The sequence below is a fragment of the Euleptes europaea genome, chromosome 12 (assembly GCF_029931775.1).
Source record: "Euleptes europaea isolate rEulEur1 chromosome 12, rEulEur1.hap1, whole genome shotgun sequence".
NCBI lineage: Eukaryota > Metazoa > Chordata > Lepidosauria > Squamata > Sphaerodactylidae > Euleptes > Euleptes europaea.
Window position 1 is genome coordinate 50760183 of NC_079323.1, and position 24932 is coordinate 50785114.

The 24932-nt window shown below is 40.0% G+C and overlaps 1 protein-coding gene across 3 annotated transcripts in view; it reads left to right on the forward strand.

The window, feature by feature from the left end:
* USP25 (ubiquitin specific peptidase 25) overlaps window positions 1-24932 on the forward strand; it is an 81309-nt gene that overhangs the window by 28472 nt on the left and 27905 nt on the right. For all 3 annotated transcript variants that reach the window (XM_056858064.1, XM_056858065.1, XM_056858066.1), the window contains exons 6-17: window positions 3032-3118; window positions 4711-4848; window positions 5996-6072; window positions 8350-8423; window positions 10625-10773; window positions 14053-14180; window positions 15451-15546; window positions 15909-16070; window positions 19562-19764; window positions 20303-20373; window positions 21874-22102; window positions 23197-23397. In XM_056858064.1, coding sequence (XP_056714042.1) covers window positions 3032-3118; window positions 4711-4848; window positions 5996-6072; window positions 8350-8423; window positions 10625-10773; window positions 14053-14180; window positions 15451-15546; window positions 15909-16070; window positions 19562-19764; window positions 20303-20373; window positions 21874-22102; window positions 23197-23397 — 1615 coding nt within the window. The remainder of the gene's footprint in view (window positions 1-3031; window positions 3119-4710; window positions 4849-5995; window positions 6073-8349; window positions 8424-10624; window positions 10774-14052; window positions 14181-15450; window positions 15547-15908; window positions 16071-19561; window positions 19765-20302; window positions 20374-21873; window positions 22103-23196; window positions 23398-24932) is intronic.

The following is a 24932-nucleotide window of genomic DNA, read 5'->3' on the forward strand; positions in this document are numbered from 1 at the left end:
CTGTTATTTCTGTGATAAATCTCAGTTAGAATCACCAAGACTGTGCTGTTATATGACACCAATGAAAGGTTAATCGCATAGATTCATTAATAGATGTATAAAAAATGGTGTATATCTTAACCTATAGCTCTGACCTGTAACCCTCAGATTGCTTAGGACTAAAATGATCTTACACCTGCCTGCTGACAGGCCTTTCTTCAAAGCTGAGTTTAGTAATGATTGTCTCATAGTTGCTTCTCTCATACCCAGTGAAGGTCCTGAATCAGTACTTTTTTGCAAAGTCTACTTTTTCCATGGATTTCAGATTCTAGTACATGTCCCAAAAATGAAAACTGAACCTTGGAACTGCATTACTCCTTTAATAGCCTACTAATTATGAACATTATGCAGATAGGTTGAAATATTGTATCAACCGCTGTCTACATCCAACATCATAAAAATTCAAAACAGACTTCCATATGTAAACTTGTTAATTTAAACTTTTTTGGGTATGATAGTTTTGTATTAAATGTACAGGATTGTGTGTCCAGTATTGCTTGGTTTTTAAATGAATATGATTGTCTAGCAGCCAAAATAGATTATGTTTCAAATAGCCATCACAGTTTACTCAATGTGGGATAATTTTGGACATTACCTACTGCAGTATTCATTTAACCACAGGACTGTAGGCTCCTTAGGTTGCATCAACTGTGTGACAATATTTCATACTTTCCCTAAAGGTCTTTTGAAACCTGGCACATTTTTATTGAGGTCAGAAATATATAATCAGTGCCATGATTTGCTATGTGGAATAGTATTAAAATAAAATGAAAACCATTTTATTCTGCTTTTGGAAACTTGCACTAATGGAGGTGAGTTTCCTAGAGGTTCCTTTGCTTTTCACCATTTCCAGCTTGAGTAAGCATTTCTGTATATCTGTTCTGTCGGGTTTGTCATCTTCTAGAAAGGAGAAGCTGCTTTCAACAGTGTAGTAACAAATATAAACAGACTTCTCTGAATGCTCAGTTCCATGTCTTTCTGTGCACGTGTCACAGCTAAGCAGAGATCAGCCCTTGGGTTTACATATTAATTTATTCATTTCAGCAATGCTGAATAATAATAAGCAATTCTGAACATGATGCAAGATCAGTGTTTTCCAGAGTTTTAATTAAAATCTGCTTCTAAACCTGTATGAGATATGAAACTGCCTCCCACTATTGGTTTAGTCTTTTACTATTTCTAGTTTTGATTTTTTTTTGTCCTGTGCGGTTGCACAAGAACAGTAACTCATCTTCTGTTGACAGCGCAAACTCTGCTGCAGCGAGGTTAAAAAGAATCTGGCTTGAATCCCATTTTGCTAGTGCAAACTCTTTTGTTGCTTATGAACAGGGGTAAATTGCCACAATGCTCTTTCATCTTGCTTTGTTGCATATTGGTGAGAACCTCTTGTGGCTCGTTTGCTCCTCATTATTGCCATAGTTACAGTAAAAGGTCTAATTTTAATGAAGGCTTTAGCTTTAAATCATTTCAACATCATGGAGCCGATCGCGAAATCATGGTTTTGCAAATAAGAAAGTTTCCTTGACTTTGCGTGCTTCTCCTTGTCATTTTCCTTTCTTCCCTCTTGCACTTATGCACACCTTCACTCTTCTTTCCATAGTGTTAAAGAGTCAGAATTTGCTGTAAAATCCAAACTATGGTTATCTCTAAACATGTGTGTGTGCGTGTGTGTTAAGAGCCGTCAAGTCGTTTCCGACTCATGGCGACCCTATGAATCAATGTCCTCCAAAGTGTCATATCCTTAACAGCCTTGCTCAGATCTTGCAAATTGAGGGCCGTGGCTTCCTTTATAGAGTCAATCCATCTCTTGGGTCTTCCTCTTTTCCTGCTGCCTTCAACTTTTCCTAGCATGATTGTCTTTTCCAGTGACTCTTGTCTTCTCATAATATGTCTAAAGTACGACAGCCTAAAACCCACTGATTTGTTTTTTTGGCGGTCCAGGGTATCCGTAACACTCTCCTCCAACACCATATTTCAAAAAAATCTACTTTCTTCCTATCAGCTTTCTTCAGTGTTTGGTGGTTTATCCTAGGAATGCATATAGGAAAGTTCTATTCAGTTTTCAGAGACCCAGCCCTAGATCTTGATCCTGTGCTAAATGATACAGAGGATCATTGTGTGAAATAAAGCAATAATAATAATCGATTAACTCAGTCACCACTTCAAACTTAACATGTCCAATGAATTTTTACAGAAACAAACAAAAACGGAATATCAAGACTCATGCTGGCTAATATGTTACATATAATTAGCTTTGGATTAATACTTGATCAGTAAGATAATTTTTATTCATCGGCAGTAACTAGGTGACCTGTCCATAACAAGCCTTGGATTTCTCAGGCCAGCTCATTGCCTCCAGGGAGTTAGAAGGAGACAGAACAAGAGACTGCTGTACCCACAGCATCTAGTAATCAGAAATATATTGTCTCTGAATGCATTTAAATCTGGTTTTCACAGATTCAAATACAAATAAGTGCATGAAGAATCTATAAAGAAAAATGACACATCCTTATGTTGCAGTCAGTTTGTTAAGCAGGTTTGGCAGGGGACAACTTCAGCGTTCATCCTGTTGCCCAACTGTTCAAAGGTCATGTTTTGGCCCTTTGCATATCGCTGTTTCATTTTAAATATAGAATCAAGACTTTAACTCCCTTGGGTCTCTTATTGCCTGTCTAATCCAAAAGACTTTAAACAAGAGTCACTACTGAATACTCTTTCGTTATACTACTCTGGCATGTGATCATGATGTCCTTTGAGAATAGTCGTGTGATTCATAACTTTCACAAAACTAGTTTTGCATTCTGTGCTGCAGACTTTACATGAGAATTATATTCTTAAAATACAAATATAAGAAGCATTCTGTATGGGATACAATCCAAAACCAGATAGGTATTCCAGTTTTCAGTGTATTCATGTGTAAATACTGGTAACCCATTAATTTTTTGCCCCCAAAAATCAAAATTTGAAAAGTTATATCACTGTTTTTCCCCAGTCGTTATTTCATCTGCTGGAATTCCGAAGACTAGTCTTGAATTATAGTCCTCCTGCAAGTGCTCAAGATCTGCCACGGAACCAAAAGGTATAAGTAGAAATATGTATTGCTTTTGAAGTAAGACAATGTTCTTTTAATGACTTGTATTGCATTCAGCTTTGGAATATTCCAGATGAGTTGTTGAAAGTGAAGCGTTACATAGATATCATTAGATTATGGATTATAAGAATATAGATTATAAAATCCATGGGCTTTTTATGGGCAGTAAATTAGGGTTAGTGTAGATGCTGTAGTTAAAGTAGTAGGGGATTCTAAAGGGCCGTGGAGTGGCTGCTAAGCTGTCAATATAGTGCAAGTTTGTGCTTTGTGGAGGTGTGGCAAGTGGATTTCACCTGGTATTAAAAGGCAATGGGATAACTGTGTGCCACTTCTTCTCACAAGGTGGATGTTGCAACATTTGCATCTCAGGTTCAGTAAGTAGTAGGATTAGGCTCTAGATACTGAGAAATCTTTTTTTCTTTTGTCATTTCTGTTGACTTGCTATATGATATTTATGACCTAATGTCCAGTGTGGTATGGACATATGCAAAGCACATATTCTACTACTAGGCCCTGGTTCCTCCCTGAAGAGCTAATGGTCCAGAATGAACATATGCAAATTATTTTACGGAGTCAGACCACTGATCCATCTTCTCAGTATTGCCTAGTTTGACTGGCAGTATCTTGGGCAAAGAGAGGTCTTTCCCAGCCTTTGCTACCTAACCTTTTAAATGGTGATGGCAGGCATTGAATTTAGGATCTTCTGTGTGAAACATTACTACCTATTAACTGTTTTCTGTGTAGTAATTCTAAAGTAATTAAAATAACTATGGGGCTTTGCTTTAAGGTACAGGAATGTAATTTTAAATGTAGTATTTGCTGTACAGCTAGCCCGATGATCCTCTTCCTATCGAAAAGATGTGGTGTTGCCTCAGGGCTGAAACAAGCAAACGTTTGATTTTTAATGCATTCATTGTGTCACTGATTTGAAAAGTATATTTAAAATCTTTATAGAGAAAGGAATGTGAATGGTAGTGTGGGACAATGGGTTAGATCCTAATTTTGATGAATTATATTAAAACACTTGTATTATATTACATTAAATGAATTATATTAAAACCCTTTCCCCCTATGAAAGTGTCAAGGCATCCACAGAAATACTTGGATTTCTCCAACTGTGCAATCCAAAAAGCCTCTGCTGAGAGTTGGGTATACCCACAAAACAAAATGCCACGTGGCATGGGAAATTCAAGTAAGAAGGCAGGAATCAAACAATATCTACCTTTCCCACTTACATAAGTGGTACAAGCTCAGTTCTGATGCTTGCTTTGTTTATGCAAGAGGAAAGTACTGGCAGACATGTGTCTGATTTTGCCCTTCATGCTGCAGCCCCTCCCCCCAATTCTGCATGGCATCTTTTTCTGGAGATCATCCAAACGTAGTAGAGGCCTTTTGAAGTCCACAGTGTTAAGCTGGGGGAAGGAGAAGGTGGAGAAGAGCAACTTTATGCATACTTCTTCCGTTCAAGGCAGGATTCACCCCAATGTTTTTGTAGGCTTTAGAGTATAATACTAATTCAAAAGCTACAGTGTTTAGTAGGGAAAAAATAACTTCACTATTTACATTCATTTTGAATACAGGAACATAGAAATTTGCCTTTTATGCGTGAATTAAGATACCTATTTGCACTTCTTTTTGGCTCCAAAAGAAAATATGTTGATCCATCAAGAGCTGTTGAAATTCTTAAAGATGCGTTCAAGTCCAATGACTCCCAGCAGGTAATGTAATAGTCATCTAAATGTTTAAACTACTGAGGCCCATTTATGCAGAACTGAGGGAAGAGGTTACAGAATGGTGTAATTCACATGAATATCTGGACGTTTACAAACATATTAAGAAAACTTTAAAAACAACTGGTGAAAAAAGGGTCCATTCTTGGTGGACATCAGGGGATGCTAGAAAAGCCACAGGAGCATTTTTGTCATGGTTCAAATATTGCAAAAATGTGCAACTGTGGTATTTTAAATATTCATTCTCTAGTGCCTGTGTTTTCCATGACAACTAAGGAGGAGATTTTTTTAAAAAAGGAGATGGCAGGGCAAGATCTTCTCTTCTCCTGGGATGATGATGACTCCTCAGAGGTCACATATTTTGATGGAGGGCTTTTTGATTGATCCCCAGAACTACTTAATATTTGATTGCTGTCTGATATTCCATGATAATATCAATTGTTAGCAAGGACAATAATTTTTTTTTAAAAAGATTTTCATTTCAGTCAAAATAGGAACAAATAAAAATAGGAAATAGGAAAATACAGAAAAATAGAAAACAATACATTAAAAAGGGGTTTTGGGTGGTCATATGATTTGATAAAAATTACAGTATTTTTCTGTCCTACTTATAAACTGTGTTATGCCAGATTTTTAGCCTCTTAATAATAGATCCTCCTATTTTTTTACTTGCTTGTTCATTCTCTATATTGTTAATATAATACTTGCCTTCACAGCATATTTTACTAATCTTAACATTAAAACTAACTTATTTTTAAATTAATATCTAATGCTTACTTCTCTTGAATAAAATTATCTCCAACCATACAGCGAAGATAGTGGGGAGGGTGGCTTGCTCTCTATCCCCATGGCAGGGAAAGCAAAGCTTATTATATCTGCAGGTGTCTCAAAACAGGAAGAATTGGCTTACTACCAACTTAGCACAACTGTGTTCAAAAACTAACTTATGTTTGAGTATTTTAACAGTTAATTCATTTTTGTAATTAGTTTCAGACCTGTAGATGATTGAAATCTTTTATGTTTTAATAATGTTTTAAAGATATTTTACCTGCGTCTGACATTAAGCAAATCTTTTTGACCAGTCAAACAGGTATATATTTAAATATGTCTTTTGTTACTACTGTTCTTTCAACAGCAAGATGTCAGTGAATTCACCCATAAATTGTTAGATTGGCTAGAAGATGCTTTCCAAATAAAAGCTGAGGAGGAACAGTAAGTTGCCAATTTTACCATATAATAAAACAATCCATGAAATTTAATGTTGTCATTGTTCATGCAAAGACACTGAGGCGTTATATAGCAATAGGTGTAATATATCAGTGATGAAATGAAGTAATTGTTTTGTAAATTTGACCTCAGGAATGGGGAAATGACCCAGGCAGTTGACATGATCACTCCCAGGCAACCTCTCTGAAATGTTAGAGCCCAGGTAGCCCCTTGGTTTACTAAGGAGCTGCAGGCGATGAAAGGCAAGGGAGGCCGGTAGAGTAACAGCGGAGGAAGACTCGGGACAGATCCGATAAGACACGGGCAGATGCTCACTTTAAAGCATACTCCGTGCAGTGATGGCGGCAAAGAAACATTTTTCTGCCACCATTGCATCTGCACAATGTAGTCCACTGGACCTGTTCAGAGTGGTCAGAGGGCTGCTGGGATCCAACCTGCAGAAGGAGGCAGACTGCTTTGTGTCTCACTGTGACTGTTTTGGTCAGCACATTGCAAATAAAATTTTTTGCATCCATCCCAACTTGGACTCTATGTTAGCAATGACACTGTCAAATGGTTCCAGGATGTCAACTTGTCCAATTGTTTGGGATACTTTTCAGTTTATTTAGTCTGAGGATGTGGGCAGGATCCTTGGAAGCTTGAGGCCCACCACCTGCTTGTATGACCCTTGTCCTTACTGGTTACTTAAAACTTTGTGGGTGGGGGGCTGTGTGATTGGGTTTGATAGGTAGTTAATGCATCCATTGCTAAAGAAGCCTCCCTTGACCTAGGAAATCTCAATTATTGACCAGTCTCAAATGTTCCATTCTCGAGTAAGGTGATTGAATGGGTGGTGGTTGGACAATTCCAAGCTTTCCCAGATAAAGCAAATTGTTTACATCCCTTCCAGTCTGGGTTTAGGCCTGGTTATAGTACTGAAACAGCTTTGGTTGCCTGGTGGATGATGTGCTCTGGGAGATGGACAGAGGGAGTGTGTGAGTCTGTTGGTTCTCTTGGACCTCTCAGCGGCCTTCAATACCATGGATCGTGGTATCCTCCTGGACTGCCTGTCTGAGCTGGGATTGGGAGACACTGGTCTGTGGTGGTTCCAGTCCTACCTGGAAGGTAGGTTACAGAAGGTTGTGCTGGGACACTGCTGCTCATCCCCTTGGCATTTGGCCTATGGGATCCTGCAAGGTTTCACCTTGTTCCGTATGCTCTTTGACATCTACATGAAGCTGCTGGGTGAAGTCATCTGGAGATGTGGGCCGGGCTGTCACCAATATGTGGATGACAATCAGGTCTGTCTCATGCTTCCAGCTGATGCCAGAGAGGCTGAAGGAATTTAACTTAAGATTCTCTTGAGAGCTTTTAAATTTTGTTTGAAGAAAAGCATGCAGTGCATGAACAGCAGGGTTTGAGTTAATTTCAGCTCAACATTTAAGACCAAAAATGTAGTGTGAGGCCGAGACCCTGCAGTGACCCCCCTCAGTCCTTCCAGGGTACATCCAACACGGGTGGGAAGAGCCTCCTCAGCCTCAGACCAATTGGAGGGCGAGTCAGAACTGTCTTCATCCTCCATGGCTGCCATGTTGCCCCTTTGAGCAGGCCGTTAGCAGCATGTTGTCTCCCTTCAGCCTCCGCTCACAACTCCCTTTTATACGCAGGGTTTCCTCTTGACTTCTTCCCAGTCCTCCCAGACCCCTCCTCTGGGATGCCATAAAGGTACCTTCCTCCCAGGGCTCCACCTTCTCCCCCGTATTGGCTGTGCATGGGCCACCTGGCCTGTCTTTGCCCCGCCCTCACCTGGCCACCTGTCAGCTGTTTGGTGGCTGGGGGACGGGATATGGCGTGTTGCCTTTGGGCATGTGGCTGGCCAGCTACTGCCTTCACTGGCCTCTGCTGCAGCTCAGCTGTTCGGGACGCAGCGCCTGTTTGGGACACAGCGCCTTCGGGCCGTCGTGCAGGGCCGTCATGCGGCCACCCTTTTGCTGCGGCGGCCAGAGCCACATTGTCTGCCTTCCAGTGATGTTTCCTTCTCCCCCTCCTGGGATGCGGGCAGCACTGCAGGGAACATGCAGGAAGGCTCCTGTAGGCTTGGTGGTCCTCCGGATGACTCTGGCGGTAGCATTTCTGCTCTGTGGGTAGGTCATCTGTGATGGGGAAGGCCTGGAAAGCCGGGGCTATCGGCTGTCCCGGGACACTTTGAGAATTATTTTAAATTAATTCTTGGCATTCCAACCTTTTTTGCCTTTCAGCTTTATATATTTATTGTATTTTCAGGGATGGAGAGAAGCCAAAGAACCCGATGGTAGAACTGTTTTATGGGCGGTTTCTAGTAGTTGGCGTTCTTGAAGGTATTGTTCCTGAATGGTAACATTCTTGTAACAAAGTTATCCCTAATCAGCATTTTAATGATAAACAGAAATGTATACATATGCGGTTTATACAAGCAACTTTTTTGGGGTAGTGAACTGAACAATCTAAGAACACTTTCTAAATATTCCAGGTCTGCAAGTTCAGAAACTGCATTGGATTGGATCCTGTGATTCTCCTCCACGAAGTCTTTGTTCAACAGAGAAAGACTTCCTCCATTGGGGGATGGCTTTTTTCCCATAGAGAAAGACTTCTCCATCAGAGGAAGCCTTTCTTTGTTGAAGGAAACCTTTCCCTGTTAGAGAAAGACTGGGAGTCATAGGATCCAACTTAGTGGAAGTGAGTTATTGGATCAGCCCATTGTTTTATCAAAGCATACTGTTTACTCTAAAGTCAATACCACCATAGCTTAGTAACATTTCCAAATTACAGGGATTATAGGTTTATGGCATGAATGCACCATAGTGCCTGCCAAGTGTTTTTAGAAACAGGGTGGGGTCTGATGGGGCTTTTGCCCAACATGGCTTCTGAATGGATGTGCAGACTTTTTAAAACATTACTACCACCACAACGCAAGGATCTTCACTGTGTGACTAAAAGTAATCTGTGTGTATGCAAGAAAATATTTTAAAACAATATGTTTATTATAAAACTCATCCTATTATACAGAGCTTCTGTTGGAAATGTTACAGAGTTACTATTAGAGTTATGTATAATCTCACTTCATGATGTTTTGTAGTTGGCTCCACCTCCCATGGTGGTCATTTAGTGGTTACACCCACCACCCTGTGCCAGAACTCCAAAGGTACCTTCAAGCTTTAAAAGGTTTGGGACCACTAGTGTGTACAGATCTGCCTTTCCTGTTAAGGCTCATATCTGCCATGAGTACATGAAATTGACATGCTTACTTACTATAATGATACTGTTCATACAGCCAATTCAGCGTCACAGTGTCACGCTAAGACTGAAAGAAAAGAAATGGAATATTTATATTTATAGAAGCTGACATGCATAGTCAGACCTTTGCTCTGTTTAATAATGTGCTAGCTAGCAACAGGTCACCCAAGTTTCAAATACAGTTCTTTTTTGTTGCTGCCTGACATCCTTTACACATAACATACATAAGGTGCCAGTAATTAAACTGAGTACTTTTTGTTTGACGTGTGGTCTACCTGCAACTTGTTGTGTGAACTTTGATTCCTAACATTTAATTTTGAGAAGGTTTTATTTATAATATCTCTTAAAACAGATATTTAAGCTTTAACTATTGAAATAGCTTTCCGAATATTGTTATTGTTACAGGACTTCTTTATATTGCTAAACTTAATTATTGTTTTCTCTACACCTTCAAAAAGATTACTTTTAGTCCAGCTTTCAAACTTTACTTAGCTTTGCTTAGTAGGTCTATAGACAGGGATGGTATGTAGAGGTTTATTTGGCCTCTCGTGCTCAGCTCAACGTTGTGGTTTCTTATATACCACTATCAGTGTGAACAGGAATCAGAAAACTAAATAGCGGACCTACTAAAATGTCATGATCTCAAAACCAGATAACAGGAAACCATATTAACAATAATTTGTGTCTGAATAAGACAGAGGCAATTGCAGTTCTAAACATACTTTCTTGTACAGTTACTTGGATCCTGAGCAGTGTTCACAACTAGATTTGTGCATCCAAGGAACTCAGGGTTTAGGATTCTTGAGCAGTAATCCCATTATGTTTCTTGAATAATCTCAAGCTTTCAAAAGCTTGTAACATTGTATTGTGGGAGATTCTATGCAGTTAAAGAAAAAAAAGTTAATTCCAGAGCTATGTAAGCACTTGGGTATGTCTAATTAGATATCTGGATCTTAGCTAATGTCAGTAGAAAAGAGCAAGAGTCCAGTAGCACCTTAAAGACTAACAAAATTTCTGGTAGGGTATGAGCTTTTGTGAGCCACAGCTCACTTCTTCAGGTGCTGCTAGTGGCAGACTAACACCCATCATTAGCTAATGTTAGTTTAGAACCATCAGCTTATTCACCATAGCTTTTTGGTCCAATGTTGACCAAGTAAATTTAACTAATTTGTTCCAAGTTTGAATATGGTATAGAAACTGCTCCATAATCAAATGTAGTTTTACAGTTCACACACGATCCCAAATGTTTACTGTTACAATGTTAATACCTCCCTTTTCTGATAAGGGAAGAAATTTGAAAATACAGAGATGTTTGGCCAGTACCCGCTTCAGGTTAATGGCTTCAAAGATCTGCACGAGTGCCTAGAAGCTGCAATGATTGAAGGGGAAATTGAATCCTTACATTCGGAAAATTCTGGGAAGTCTGGCCAGGAGGTGAGTGGTATGCTTAGACTTCTGGAATCAACTAAACGTTTCCATGATGTTGTCTACGTTTGAAATATAAATGACACAGACACAAAATATTTTTGTGGATGACTTATTTTGCCTCAGGAATACAAAATATTTCAATGGGTCATTTATTTTGCCATTGGAAGCCCACAGTTAGAGACGAAGCCCAAGTCTCTTCCTATTGTTGCCACTCTCAACTCTTATAGGGAGGTACAATTAGGAAATACCACCTGGCAACTTAGTAAGTGATCACTTTTATTTGACTGAAATACAGTGTTGTTTTTGACAGCTTAGCAGTTTAGTTATATGAGAAAACACCAGTTTTTCCAAATATTAGCTTTCAAATCAATAAATTCTAACCGCAGCACTACTAATTTTGATACACTTCTCAGTTCACAAAATGTAGCCCCCCATTCTTATTTTTGGACACTTAAATAGGGCTGAGAAATTCTTGTGCAAGCCAGCGGAAACTCCATAAGTAAAGGCATAATCGTGTCATTTTGTGCCACTTATATCTGCTGATGTATATATAGTATAATAGCTTGCTTTTGCTTTATTTGTTTATGTTATTTGTAATCCACCTTTCTTTTTGAGAAGGTGGATTGCACAGTGTGTCAGTGTAGTCAGTAGAATGGAACATCCAATAGAATTAGGTTGCAGAAATTAAAACCAATAAAAAATCTGAAACAAAGCATAAACATGAAACATGACATATTAAAGAATGCATAAATTACATAATAGTATACAACATATAGAAACAGATAGTATGTATTACCTAAAGTGCTATAAACCACAGTATCTTTTTCTTCATTAAAGTATTCTTCCAGAATTCCATTATAATAAAGTTTTATTGCCTTTGTGAAAATGCCCTCCTGAATAATTCCATTTTCTATAGCTTGTGAAATGCCAGGAGAGTGGGAGCCTTCCTGAGTTCTTCAGGCAGGGCCCTTCTGTAAAGTAGGGGCCCCAACAGAGAATGCACATGTACAGGCAGTTGTTGGTCTTGCCATTTGCAGAAGAGTGAAGTTGTCACGGTAGATCATGTGTGAGTGGCGGTCCCACTGGTATGAGGATCCAAGGCCATGAAAGGCTTTATATGTGATAGCCAATACCTTGAATTGAACCCTGTAACTGACGGGCAGCACATGGAGTGAGTGTAGAATGGGGCTAATATGTATAGTTCACCAAATGCCTGATAATAACTGAGCTGCAGCATTCTGCACCAACAGAAGTCTCCAAACTGACTTACTATCTCTGCGTCAGGAAGTGGTTTTTACTGAATTCTACATAATTAATACAGGCTGCCCAACTAGGAATGCATTATGAGAATTAATAATGTTAAATTACAGTTGCTAAGTGGAACACTCTACTTCTGTAAAAGTCATTTTATCTCATATGAGAGAATAGATCTGAACTTGCTTTATTAGCAAATTAAGGATGTTCAGACATTGGCTTGGATCCAGCAAAGTGCAAACAGAAACATAAAGGGACTTAGTGCTGTTTTGCTCACACAAGATCTTATGCAACACCTAACACTTTCCTCCCTGAACATTATTGTGCCCAGAAATTGATTGCACGAGCACTTGTGCAAATGGAAACACAGTTGGGGATGCAGTAAGTTTTACTTTGTGCAAGTGGCTACCATGGACTTCTTGTTGCATTTCTGCTTGTGCAAGAACTCTGGCACAAGAGGAGATTTTGTGCTGGATCCAACCCAGGGTTTTGCAGGTGGTACAATAAGTCAGTCTGGTGTAGTGGTTAAGAGTGGTGGACTCTGATCTGGAGAACTGGGTTTGATTCCCCACTCCTCCACATGAGTGGCGGATTCTAATCTGGTGAGCCAGGTTTGTTTCCTTACACCTCCACATGAAGCCTGCTGGGTGACCTTGGTATAGTCACAAGGTGTCTGTTGTGGGTAGAGGAAGGGAAGACAATTGCAAGCCTCTTTGAGACTCCTTAAAGGTAGAGAAAAGCAGGGTATAAAAACCACTCTTCTTCTTCATCTGTATGCGTGAAAAAAATGCTTTTCAGTTATATGTGGATCATACTTACATTTCAGTTTTCATTGAGTCAGTCTGTTAATTTTTTTGCACATATACACATATTCAGACATTGCAATATTTATAACTTCCAATACTTTTTAATTTCAATTGTCAGATGCTTTTTTTTTTTTACAATAAAACCAAAATGTGGTACCGTAAAATGACATCAATATAAGTGTTTCACTTTTAATAATAAAAACAAAACCTCTTTGGGACACTTTCCCCACTCAAACATTATATTCTGCTACTGAGAGAAGAATACACAGCTCAGCATTTTAAATTATTTTCCCTAATGGAATAAGAGCTAGTTTTTTTTTTGGTATGTGTAGAATTTCCAAAATTATTCGGCGTTCTTTGTAGATAATGTCGTTCTTTCATTTTTTTTGTCCTGATCTTCTCTAAGGTTCTAGGATAACATCTTTGCCAAAGAGTGCAATTACTCAATGCAATTACTGAATCCAAAGTTCAGCCTAGTGAGTTGGAATAAAGAGAGCAGATCTGTTCATTTTCTAGAAAATAAGACACTGCAAAATTGAAATTGTATACATCTGACACATTTTGATTATAATATACCAAGGTCAGTAATTTGGATTAAATATCTGAATAAAGCAAAGAAAAAAATGTGGAATGCTTTTCCAAATTTTAATGTAGAAACAGTTTGCAGTTAACATTTTAATCAACTTTATTTTCATTTTTGAACATACATCTCAATTGACAGGATCAGCAGTTAGTGAATCACTCAAAGCAAGTAAGTAGATGTAGAATACACTGCTATGAAATTATCGGCACATACAAGACACATTTGATTCAAAACAAAGAATAAATTTTGAATTAATATTAATGAATGTAATAATGTTGTTAGCGCCAATAATGTGGATGTAATATAAGTTGTAAAAATACTGTGACTGAGAAAGAAAGCTAAAAAAAAAGAACAGACCTTTTTTAGAAGAGAGCCTAAGTACAGTGGTGGTTATATCAGATGGTGATTTAAAGGTCATACAACATGCCAGTTGCACAACGCCTAATGTAACCAAACTTGTGTGGCGTCAAATTCTCCAGATCTGCATGAATGCTTTGACATTTTTGTTTAACATGTATAATAATTAACTTCTTGACAGTTACTGAGAACTGGACAAGTTTCTGAAATATTTGTTTTTCAATCAAGAAAATAGATTTGTGACTGAAAAGCAATAATTGCCTCTCTGTTTTTTCCCCCCCTTAGCACTGGTTTACTGAGCTACCTCCAGTCTTAACATTTGAGCTTTCAAGATTCGAATTCAATCAAGCTTTGGGAAGGCCCGAGAAAATACACAACAAGTTAGAATTCCCTCCAATTTTATATCTGGACAGGTATACCTTATGTAACTTATCTCTGGTTTAGATCAACTGTTGAATATCCAACATGTTCAAGTTTAGTTTTGAAACTCCAAGTAGGCATTTTGCATTAACAGTGCACAGGAGAAAAATCACATTGTAAAGTCAATGCATGTAGACTTAGCTAACAACAACAGTATCAGGCTACATCAGGAGTTCTTGGTTGTGTCGAGTTAAAATAATTCTTTTAGAAATGCTTTTCAACTTCTGATCTTCTAGAAGCACGGCAAGACTTTCACCTGGGCAGGATGCCTGTTAATCCAATAGGAATGATTTAATCAGGGTTTTAAAAAGCATCATTTTTATGAACATTCCTCCTATTGTAAGACTTCCTCATGGCACCCAGAATAAACAAAACAACTCTGGCTAGTTGAATGTATGTAATTTAGGCTTGTTTCTCCATAAGTGTGCATTGGATCAACAGCATAATTATTAAAATGCACGTCTAGAATCAGTTCAATAAAAATGTACTTTTATTTTTTGGCATCAGCAAATATGTGTATGCCTGCCTTTCTCCTGATGGGACGTTTGCAATAATATAACTTAGTTCATCCTGTCTGCACTATGGATTCCCATTGCATTTCTGACAGTGTTTATTTTATTGTTTGACTAGAGAATGAATGAATGTATTATGCAGCTAAATCGTCCATTGAAAGTTTAACCTGATGTTTGTAAAGGTCTGTTAGTACAAGCAATTAGTTGTGCTAAGGCAGAGGGGAAAGGTGTAGAAATATGATGCCATCAGCAGTCATAGTACTTCAACCCCTGCCACTACCACTTTTGATGTCCTAAGTTAATCCCCTTGGTGATACTTTTCTCTCCAAAGTGTATTATTGACTGAATACCTGGGATGGGATGAATATCAGATATAAAAATCTGTTTGTTTACTTCCACCATTAGCTGAATGGACTGCACTAACTAACTTATACCTAGAGTCATATAATAGATTCTTCCTAAAGCGGTTATAAGAGCACTTGTCCATAACTGTTCTATAAAATGTATTTAGTATTGGACAATAGAAAATATTGAGCACTTGTCCATAACTGTTCTATAAAATGTATTTAGTATTGGACAATAGAAAATATTTTCCTGCCTGTATCCAAAGATTTGCATAGGTTTTTCTCTCTTACCAGGCAGTTAAAATGTTTGTACTATTTAGGCAGAACATACATCTAAATCTTCAATGTTAATTTAAATAAAGCATAGAAGAAGAAAATAATCAATTCTCCACATTTTGTTTTGACAGATACATGCACAAAAACAGGGAAATAACACGAATAAAGAGGGATGAAATCAAGAGACTGAAAGAATACCTCACAGTATTGCAACAGAGATTAGAAAGGTAGTATTTCCCCCCCTGAAAATAAATGCGTCATGAGAAATTTCATTTATGCAAATCATTATCTCTTGCCACACACATACACATAAGGAAAGAAAAACTCCTCCAAAGAAGGATGTTAGGATACTATTTAAATTAAGCATATCAACATGGAAGCTATTCCTTAAAACACCATTCTATATGGAAAAGCCTACATGGCTCGTTGAACCAAACTGTTGCGATAGCAAGTGAAGAGTAAGCCTTACTATTTGGAACTAACAGGGTTAGAACTGCTCCAACAGTATAATTGACGCATTTATTATCTAAAGGTGTGTTTTATAAATTAATTTATTTTTATAGTAAGGGTGTTTTATATATTTTTGCAGGTATTTAAGCTATGGCTCCGGTCCTAAACGGTTCCCCTTGGTAGATGTCCTACAGTATGCACTGGAGTTTGCATCAAGTAAGCCGGTCTGCACATCTCCTATTGAGGATCTTAATACTAGTGCTCTCTCTACTGGTGCTTTGTCAACACAGACAATACCAAGGTAAAGATGCAATCTATGTGTTCAGTATTTCTTGTTGTAATTTTCTGGGCTTAGCAAGAGAAGATTTTCTGATCCCTTTTTAAAAGCTTATTCAATCGGCGGGGAGCTATTCTGTGTGTGCGTGCCATCAAGTCACAGCTGACTTATCACAACCCCTAGTGGGGTTTTCAAGGCAAGAGTTGTTCAGAGGTGGTTGCCATTGTCTGCCTCCGCGTCACGACCCTTGTATTCCTTGGAGGTCTCCCATCCAGATACTCGCCAAAGTTGAACTTACTTAGCTTACGAGAACTGACGAGATCAGGCTAGCCTGGGCAGGACATGCAACACAGCTGTACTGCTACCAAACCCATTTGATGTTTCCAGAATCTCACTACAAATTTAATTACATCAAAGTATAATTTGATGGTATGTGTGTGTGTACTATTTTTAAACTTTTAAAAAAATACATGTATACTTACTGAATGTTCCAAACAGAGTTCACGAGAGAAAACAAGGGGGGAAATTATATAATAAGATATGGAGTTTCGTACCTAGAGTCTCATAAGAGTAGAAATTATGTTGATCGGCCCATATGAAATCAGAGAAGGATAGTAGGATAGAAAGGTCGTCAATTTGCATTTGGCTGTTGGGAGGTCATTTTAAATAGCCAGATGCCAAATGTTGTGGCATATGCCATGGTAATGTTCGGGCAGGGCTGTAATGATGCAGTGTTTGTGAGAGTGCTTTTAAAAGTCTTTAAAGACTTTGAAGCTCAGGTTGATTCAGGCCATTTTGGTTGGATCCAGCCAGCTTTTTCAGTCAATCTCAACCAGCACGCACCCTAATACATCCCGTCATCCAACATTGCTTTTGTACATCCAGGTCTCAGGATTCCCAGCACAGCCTTTTTTGGTGTCTGATGAGGACCCCTTCTTCCTTTTTCAGCAGTGTAAATGTTGGTTGACTCCAACCCTTTGTTTATTATTGAGAAGAAGTTTCAGATACTTGTACTGAAAACTGTGCTGATTCCCAATCACTTTTCATACATTAAGTGCTTTTGACTTTTTAAAGCTCCTAAGTATTTTACAGAAATACTTCCTATATAGTGAAGTGATTGTTTGAGCCTCATTTTGAATGTCACATATGTGAAGTTAGGTTGAAGGGTCCAGGAGGAAAGTGTTTCTAGCAATAGTTCCCTTATAGTGGAAATCCTTCCCATGAGAGGTCCAACAAGCTCATTTGGCTTAGGCCTTTAGAAAATGAACATATGGAAATGAATTGTGGTCCAGATTGCGATTTATAGACTAATGGTTCTCAGACTTTCTGAAGTGGGACCCACTTCTGAACTTATCCTTCTCAGGACTCACTTGTAAAGTAGCTGCCTGCTACTTTCTGGATACCCAACATAAAAAGCAAGAATCTCACATACTGTATATACTCGTGTATAAGCCGACCCGCATATAAGCCGAGGTGCCTAATTTCACCCCAAAAATGGGGAAAAATTAGGCACCCGCGTATAAGCCGAGGGTTGGCTTATACAACCCCGGGTCGCCCGCCCGGCCTCCCGGGCCCTCCAGACCCACCCCGACCCCAGCGCCACCCTAGGGGGGAAGGGGGAAGAGCCCCTGAAGAGCCCCTGAACCCCCTACTTATCGGGAGAGGCGGCGATCAGCTGGCGGCGGCACCACCACCCCCCGGCGCGCAGGAGGCTGCGCAGGCCGCTCCTGGCCCGGGGGAAGGTGCACTGGAGAAGGCGGCGGCAGGCCCCCCCTGGCACGTAGGAGGCTGCCCAGGCCGCTCCTGGCCCGGGGGAAGGCGCGCTGGAGGTGGCGGCGGCGGGGCGCACAGGAGGCTGCCCAGGCTGCTCCTGGCCTGGGGGAAGGCACGCTGGAGGTGGTGGCAGCGGGGCGCGTAGGAGGCTGCCCAGGCTGCTCCTGGCCCGGTGGAAGGCGCGCTGGAGGTGGCAGTGGCAGGCCCCCCGCACCCGGCGCGCAGGAGGCCCAGCAGGCCGCTCCTGGCCCAGGGGAAGGCACTAGAGGTGGCGGTGGCGGGGTGCGCAGGAGGCTGCCCAGGCCACTCCTGGCCCGGGGGAAGGCGCACTGGAGGTGGCGGCGGGGACCCCCGGCGTGCAGGATGCCCAGCAGGCCGCTCCTGGCCCGGGGGAAGGCGCGCTGGAGGCGGAGGCGGCGGCGGCCCCCCCCCCCCCGGCGCGCAGGAGGCTGCCCAGGCTGCTCGTGGCCCGGGGGAAGGCGCGCTGGAGGCGGCGTTGGCAAGTTCCCCCCCCCTCCCTCCCCCGTATTGACCCGCGTATAGGCCGAGTTGGGATTTTTCAGCCCTTTTTTGGGGCTGAAAAACTCTGCCTATAAGCGAGTATATACGGTAAATTGACACTAAACAAGTTTACGTTTTGTTGTTCATTTTTAGTAATTTGAAGCTTATTGAGCAATGGACTTTTTTCATAGCTATTAAGTCTTCCAAAGCTGCTTCTCCCAGTTTTCCCTGTTTTCTCTCCTCCCTTTGTATGAAAGTTGGGACCCACTTTTTTAAGCTTCTGTTATATAGCTACTTGCTATTTTTTTAATCTCTGTATTAATAAGCTGAATTATATATGTCTTATTGGGTTAAGTCCTCATTGCACGAACAGAGGGCACCTCTGCTTACATGAGCGAGGGGTTGTCCTGTGGGAACCTTTTCTCCAGCTACAGCCCCTCATCTGGTGCGGTTCCCAAGGGGACTCAGGGGTTTGAAACAGGAAGGGAGAAGTGGGAAATCTCTTCTGACATAAAATCCATTGCAGCTCTGAGTAGGTAAGTGGAGAGGTAGTATATGAATGTTCTAAATCAATAACTAAGCCTGACTAATTAGAAAATTTTAGAAAAATCAAAGGCCAGGAAGTTGACACATTTGTATGGTAACTCTGAAATCAGATCAAGTAAGATAGTGGTATCAAGAAAGGCAATCAGGAGTATCTTTTTTTATTATTATTTCCCCCCCAACATATTATAAAACATACAACAACATACAACAAAAAACGTAACAGACCACACAATGTAACAATTCTTACTGTCAATACATCTCTAGGACAAGTTACTGTTTGTGAATAAGTGGAATGGGTTTATAATCCTTCTAACCTGGACTATATAAAACTATTAAATGCTTACACGACATAATATTGATTAGTTAAAACCACATTGACCTGCTATATATTTATCTGTATATTTTACTTTACTAAAAAATACGCTTTTATATCAATGAATAGTTAATAGAATTAAACTCAATTTTCTGGTATCAAAAGTTAGCTTATATGGAATTTAAAAAGCAGGTTTAAAAAAAATTAAAGATAATGAAATGCTTTCATATATCATAACCTTATTTAGTTGTCCCACTAATATGTAATTATTCTGTATAACACTAAACTAGCATCGATTACTGTTTACCAAAAAAAAAAAAGGTGGGAGTATCTTTTAACATATAAAACTGGCTTAGTTTGCTTAATTTTTTTTTTAATGTAGCACAACAGAACAGGGGCCTTCTGCAGATGCACAAAGCACATCTCCTGCACAACGATCTGTAATACACAAGCCATTCACACAATCCCGGATTCCTCCAGATCTACCAATGCATCCAGCACCAAGGCACATAACAGAAGAAGAACTGTCAGTGCTAGAAGGCTGTTTACACCGTTGGAGGACAGAAGTTGAAAATGACACTAGAGGTACTGGCAAGCGCACTTTATTTAATTGGGCAAGAGTTGTCACCCTGGGAACCCAGAAGAGGGTTGTCTGTATCATGCCTGACTTTGGAGACAGTCTTGCTAGAGCCATCCTGCTCAAAGGATAGGCTATAAGTGGGAAAGACAAATTTTGAGCCTTTACCAAGCATAGCCAACATTTGTAGGCTTTGGCCGAGGTGATAACTTCAGGAATTTGCTACTTTTAAAACCTTATATTATTCATTGACAACTGAAGATAGCAGTTTGTCACCTTTAAACTAAAAGATGGAAATTTGCAAGTCACCAGTTTCTGTGCCCAACCTATATGCAGCTGCTGTTCTGAACTATTGGAAGAGGAAGGAAATAGGTAAATGATTTCATGAGCTGGTGCTAAACGTATGCCTGTTGTATTTGTATGGCAGTTGAGTGACAGAAGGTGATATTCACATGGCAGCATTTAAATTATCTTGCAGTGAAGTGAAAATTTGGATATTACTTGATATTTGTGGAAAGAAATGACTTTGTTTTCTTGTCACCACAGATTTGCAAGAAAGCATATCTCGAATACAGCGGACAATTGAACTAATGTACTCTGACAAATCAATGGTACAGGTAGGTACTGTTCCCAGATGTAAGAATTCACTAGTGATCCATTTTACTGGTGCGGTTAACACATACTGACAGTTCATGGTTAGTCATTTTTAGAACCAGCTGGTGGCGTATCTTCCGTTCAGGCTCCCTTTGCATACAGTGCAGTAATTTAGAATACTCTCTTTGTAGGAAGGCATTATCAGTTAGTTGCACATGAACTACAAAGTATGACTTGTTCTCCTACCTACATATCTGTATTCAAATCAGAATCCTTGTTTTCAGAGAATCTAACCAATTATAGTTTGTGACTTGGATGTAATTGCAAATGATGGTTACCCATGAAAGTAGGAATCTTCTGGTATCAAGCTATGCATGGGGGGTGGGGAAGAATGAGCTCTAGAATGGCACCACCCTAAGCCAGATCCCCCCACCCCACACTGGGCCAGCCCCCTCGGAGTCAGGTTTCAAGAAGCTGCTTGATAGCTACTTGGTTTACAGGAAACTAGGCCCATCTCCCCAGAGTCGTCCTTACTTCACCCCCTCCCCCAGGCACAAGTGGCCCTTCTAGCTACATGGCGGGGCGCCGGTCTTTTGTTATCAAACCACGCATAGAGGGAGAAGGGAAGTATTAGCGTGGTCTGTCATCATACTGTTTAAGAAGACATAAAATATATTCGGCAGTACTTAATTCTGCAAACTTGGTTTTTTCGCTTTTATATACTTTTACATACAAATAAGTGCCGCCCTCCACACTTTGCTCAGTCTTTGTTCACAGCAGATGGGTTATGCAAACTTCATTCCTGAAATTCCATTGATGTTTTCATCAGTTACCACTGAAGGTTCTGCCATGGCACAGGACACACAAGGCTGAAACTTGCTCCTGTGCTCTTGCGTTTATATTTTCCAGCATCAGAACTGCCCGTTACACACTTGTTTTACAGAGCTGCCCACAGCTGTTGTGTCCTGTTGTCAAGAGTGCAGTCACAGTTTCCAGTTCTTTTCATGTACTATAGTTCTCTTTTTTTCTTTCTCCTTGTAACTGATTATTTTGCTTACAGTGGGCATAATAGCAGAATTCAGCCCCCACAAAATTTGCAATCTTCTGTGCGTTTGCCCACACACATTTCAGTAGTTTTTAGTGCTTATGTTTCAGTTAAGTTGCAACTTTTATAATAGGCTTACTTGAACAACTTACCAGGTTTTTGGTCTAGAATAACATTTGCAGAATGAAATGAGGAACTTTGAAATTATGATTGCCTGAATGCACAAACATCAGATACTTGTGCTAAGCTTTGAAGGTAATCAGAATACCTTGTTAATCTTGTGCCGGTTATTGACCAGTTATAAAGCAAGGAGGATGTTCTTTGAGGCACTGGTAGGAAGCAGCAAGTCTGACAGAAGCATTACTGTGAGATTTCAGTGTGCCTCAATTAGCCCTCTTTCATATCTCTGTGTTATGCCCTGTCCTTTGTTAATTATGGCAGCTTACTCACCTTTATCCTTTGGTTTGAATTGGTCTAGGTCCCTTATCGGTTACATGCTGTATTAGTCCATGAAGGCCAGGCAAATGCAGGGCACTACTGGGCATATATTTATGATCGTTGCCAAAGGAGGTGGATGAAGTATAATGATATTTCTGTGACTAAGTCAACATGGGAAGAGCTGGAGCGAGACTCGTTTGGTGGCTACCGGAATGCAAGTGCTTATTGTTTAATGTATGTCAATGATAAGGAACCATTTTTAATACAAGGTAATACTGTGCTAATGTGTGTAAATATCTAATAGATGTTATTGTTACTGCCATGTGACTAACTTTGTTAAAGAAGTTGCATATCTAAATGACTAAATAGTTTTTTGGCATGTAGAGATCTGTGAGAGCCGCAAGGCATGATTACTGTGCAGTTTAGGTTTAATTGAATCCTTATTTTTCTGGGTGCATTTTATTTTGCTCCATGAGTATAGATATTATTCTGTGTAAGTCAAATACAAGCAGGAGAACTGGATTGATATGGTCATATATCAGAAAGATGAAGACAATTCCATCCATTTAAAATGTGTCAGTGCATAAAAATTGTAACTTGCTTAGAAATTCTGAAAGGCATGTGCACTTGGATTTGTGCCTTCTTCTGTTGAGTACCTACTACAGTTAAGCCAGTACTTAAATCTTCAAAATGACTGATGTTTAAATTCCCTGTATGCACACTTAGATTCAGAGGGATTTAATTCTGAGCAAACCTGCATAAGATAGAGCTACTAGTTTTGATCTGTGGCATAGCTTTTATCAGCTTCCAGGTCACAAGGATAGTTGCCTTGTGTAATAAGTGGCACAACACAGGACTGCATGTTCAGTGGTAAATGTATGATTCCTAACTCTGTGGTCCACAAACAGGGTGCTCCCCATCCAACAGTCAAACATATCTCAGAACCCCAGTTTGTGGAAAGGTAGTTGGGAAGAGAAGGATGCTTGAGTGAAAAGAAATGGGCTCGAAAGGAGTTAAGCACTGCTGTCTTGTACCAGCTGCCTGACCCCTGCAAGTTCATTCCTCATCCTCCCATTTTTTTGTATGTTGGCAGCAAACATGGGATTGCTGCTGCTGATCATGTAATTCTGCTCACAGATACTTATTAAATTATATGACAGCTGATCACATCAAATTCAAGAAATAGCTACTTTAATGAAATGTTAATTCACCCATATTGTAAAAAATCAAAACGGCAGGGTTCTAATTTGTTAGAGATTTTGAGCTGGTCTGCCATGTAAATCTAGATACTTGGTTTTAAACTGTGTTTTCCCTTCTGTGTTTGTTCTTCAACAAATGAGTCATGCATGTTTTGCACTTACAGAAGAATTCAGCAAGGAAACAGGTCATATGCTTGTTGGGATGGATACACTGCCTCCTGATTTAAGGGATTATGTAACAGAAGACAACAAGCGCTTTGAAAAAGAGCTAGAGGAATGGGATGCCCAGGTGACTCAAAAGCCACAACAGGAAAAGCCATTAACAACCCAGACACCCCGGGTGTCTATGCCATCCACTGCCCAAGGTCAGTACAGAAAATATGTTTATGGTCCTCTTTGTCCCTTGTTCTCTCCCTCCCACCTTGATATGCAGTCTGCGCTGTTAGAAGATAAAAGCACAAATAATATGGTAAGCATAGTTTCAGAGGATAGTTGTGTTGGTCTGCACTAGAACAGCTAGATTCGAGTCCACCAGCACCTTAGACATCAACAAGATTTGGGGGGTATGACCTTTCGAGAGTCAGCTCCCTTTGTCAGATGTGGTAAGCAGTGAATGCTCAGTTCAAGAATGCTGTGATTGCATCTTAATGCATGGTGGCTGTTTTTTGTGCCCACTTTCCCTTTTTCTACAGTAGTAATGGTATTCCTAAATATCTTACTATATTGTGATAACATTAAAAGGTAAAGGTAGTCCCCTGTGCAAGCCCCTGTCATTACTGATCCATGGGGTGACATCACATCCCGACGTTTACTTGGCTGCCTATGTTTACAGGGTGGTTTGCCATTGCCTTCCGCAGTCATCTTCCCTTTACCCCCAGCAAGCCGGGTTCTCATTTTACCGGCCTCGGAAGGATGGAAGGCTGAGTCAACCCTGAGCCGGCTACCTGAAACCGACTTCTGTTGGGATTGAACCCAGGTCGTGAGCAGAGCATTTGACTGCAGTACTGCAGCTTACCACTCTGCGCCACAGGGCTTTGTAATGTAATAATAACATTAAGAGGATCTGATATAAATGTTAGTAGTACTACTGATTAAAACAAAATCAAAGTTTTTATCTTGATTTGTTTCTGTCTTGGTTGGTCCCTACATGTGCAGGTAGCTGTGCTTCGTCTTCTGTAGGCATTTTGTTTCACTTGAACTTCCCTTCACATTAAAATGATGCAACTGAGACTACATTGTAGAAATCTCATTGCATACTGATGCCAAGGTTTAATAGTTGACAGAAGCTCAGATCTGAATAGTAATATTAATGTTTACCAGGCATCCATAAATTGTGACTGGGCTTGTAGCCAACTTCTCTGTTAGAAAACTGCATAAACCCATCTCTTCATTACCTTTAACAATAACTCCTAGACTACCGTAATTGGATCTTATGCTGATTGTAATAATTTTTTTAAAACCACTGTTGTTTAAACTTAAAAGAACTAAACTCACTCTTGCTGCCTTATCTAAATCAATGGACACATGGAATGCTTTTTACTTCGAAACTATGATTATATACTTTGAAACCACCTTTATATTAATTTGTCAAGCTGAGGGAGCTGCCCATAGCTTAGTCTAGACTCGGAGTGTGTGCAGAATGTTCCAAAGGCACTGGCATCTCCAGGTAAAACGATATCTGGTAACACAGTACAGAAGGATGTATGCATAAAGCTCAAGGGTTCACCCTAGCATTGCCAGCCTTCAGGTGGTGGATGGAGCTCTCCAGCTGTTACAGTGAATCTCCAGGAAACAGAGATCAGTTCCTTTGAGAAAATGGCCACTTCTCGGCTCAGAGGAACAAAGGGCATCTTCAAGATGGGTGTTTCCTTTTCCTCTTAGCTCGGGAGGCAGGAATTAA